This window comes from Emiliania huxleyi (assembly GCF_000372725.1).
Source record: "Emiliania huxleyi CCMP1516 chromosome Unknown EMIHUscaffold_1541, whole genome shotgun sequence".
NCBI lineage: Eukaryota > Haptophyta > Isochrysidales > Noelaerhabdaceae > Emiliania > Emiliania huxleyi.
In genome coordinates this window covers 3,944-5,581 of record NW_005201045.1, presented here as the reverse complement: position 1 = coordinate 5,581, position 1,638 = coordinate 3,944, and the positions used below count along the sequence as shown (strand labels likewise).

Here is a 1,638-nt window from a genome sequence, read left to right as displayed (position 1 = left end):
TTCTCAGGGTTGTGTGAGGGTGGGTTACTTAGGCCAGAGACGTCAACACAATATCACCCAGCGCCAGCCCGCCCGACGCCGAACTTGTCCAGCGTGTGCTTCATCGACTCGTACGCGCACCAGGAGATCGCGCACGACGGGCCGACTTGAAGCATCCGAGGGCGCATGCCCCAGAGGAAGCCGCGCAGCCCGTTCGCGCGCCAGATCGCGCGGATGGCGTCGCCGGCGCCCCGGAAGCGCACCTCAAAGTGCTTTGGCACGTCGCGCGAGTAGCCGCTCTCCGCAGTGGGCGGGCGCAGGCCTTGAGTCTGTAGCGCCGTCTTGACGACGTCGAGCGGGGTTGTCACGCCCGCCGCAAGTGCGCCCGAGACGCAGCCAGAGAAGAGGTAGAAGTCCCCGCTCGGGTTGAGCCACTTTCGCAGCGACTCGTTGCACATCATCATGAGGGAGTTGTACGGCACGTTCATCGCGAGCGTCGTGGGCATGCTGCGGAACAGGCTAGTGCCACCCTTGGCCACGATCCGCTCCAGGCAGTGCTGCGCATTGCGGTAGTATCCAAGCTGCAGCCGCTGCTTGACCGTCTCGGTGGGCACCTAGGTAACCGATGTTGGGGAGATAGCCGACAGCGAGGGCGGCGGCGGGCTCAGAGCTGGCGGGCTGGGCGGCGGCGGCGAAGGAGGCGGCTAGGTCGAGGCGGTGAGCTGGGAGGTGGGAGTTGGCAGGGACGGAGGCGGAGCGATCGGCGGGTATATGGGGCAGGGCCGCACCATGACGGCATCATGGAACAAGGTGGCGACGCCGCCGGCCGCAGCGCCGACAGCGGCCACCCGCTCTGGTGTAGCAGCCTGCTGCCGCGAGCCGCCCGCCTCCAGGATAATCTCGTAAACGGAGAACATCATCGCGTGCGCCGGGATGCATCCGACTGGGACAACGCCGACGCCGCGCCACAGCACGCCGAGACCATTCTTTGCGACCAGCTCACGGACGACGGCCATGCGGGCACTGGTTCCGCCCGCCGCGAATGGCTCGCCCGGCCTCGCGCCCCGCCCACCTCCGGCCTGGACCATCGTCTTCACTGTGTCGACAGGAAACATCAGAGAGTGCTCTGAGACGCCGGCGAACGAGCCGGCGATCATGTGCTGCAGCAAGGTTGTGGTGCATGGATCTCGCTCGTCAACCTCCGTCGGGTCGCGGTCCATGGCAGCGGAGGTAGGCGAGGAGGACAGACTAATGAGCCCTGTCAGATCGGTGTTTGAGTGTGCGGAGCTAGGACGGGAGGAAGATGGGAGCACGAGTAGATGCGCCTCACCCTCGATAGCGGTGCCATCGTGGTGTGGGGCTGAAAGAAAAAGCAGTAGCGCGTGTTTACTTTACGGCTGAGCGCGCTGGGCGCTGGCCCTTCTGGCACCAGCGGGAGCCACGAGCGCGCACCACCGCGCTCCCCCTCCCCCTCCTCGCCGCCTGCCAAATCACCGCGGCCGTCTGTGGACTGTGCCTGCTTCCGAGTATGACTCCGAGTTCGACTTTTCCGACGCTGAGGCGCAGGATAGGACGGCAGGGGTCGTACACGACGCAGTTCAGCAGGCTGTGATGCAATACGGCTATGACGACGAGCTTCCAGGCGTGGAGGGACGGCGA

The 1,638-nt window shown here is 65.8% G+C and overlaps 1 protein-coding gene across 1 annotated transcript; it reads right to left on the bottom strand.

Moving 5' to 3' along the window:
• Window positions 1–53: 53 nt before the first annotated feature.
• Window positions 54–1,199, bottom strand: EMIHUDRAFT_253044 (mitochondrial carrier family; the record flags this gene model as incomplete). Its single annotated transcript, XM_005786102.1, has 2 exons — window positions 54–593; window positions 768–1,199. The coding sequence occupies 2 exons, from the start codon at window positions 1,197–1,199 to the stop codon at window positions 54–56; spliced, it is 972 nt and encodes a 323-aa protein (XP_005786159.1).
• Between the last annotated feature and the right edge of the window lie 439 nt (window positions 1,200–1,638).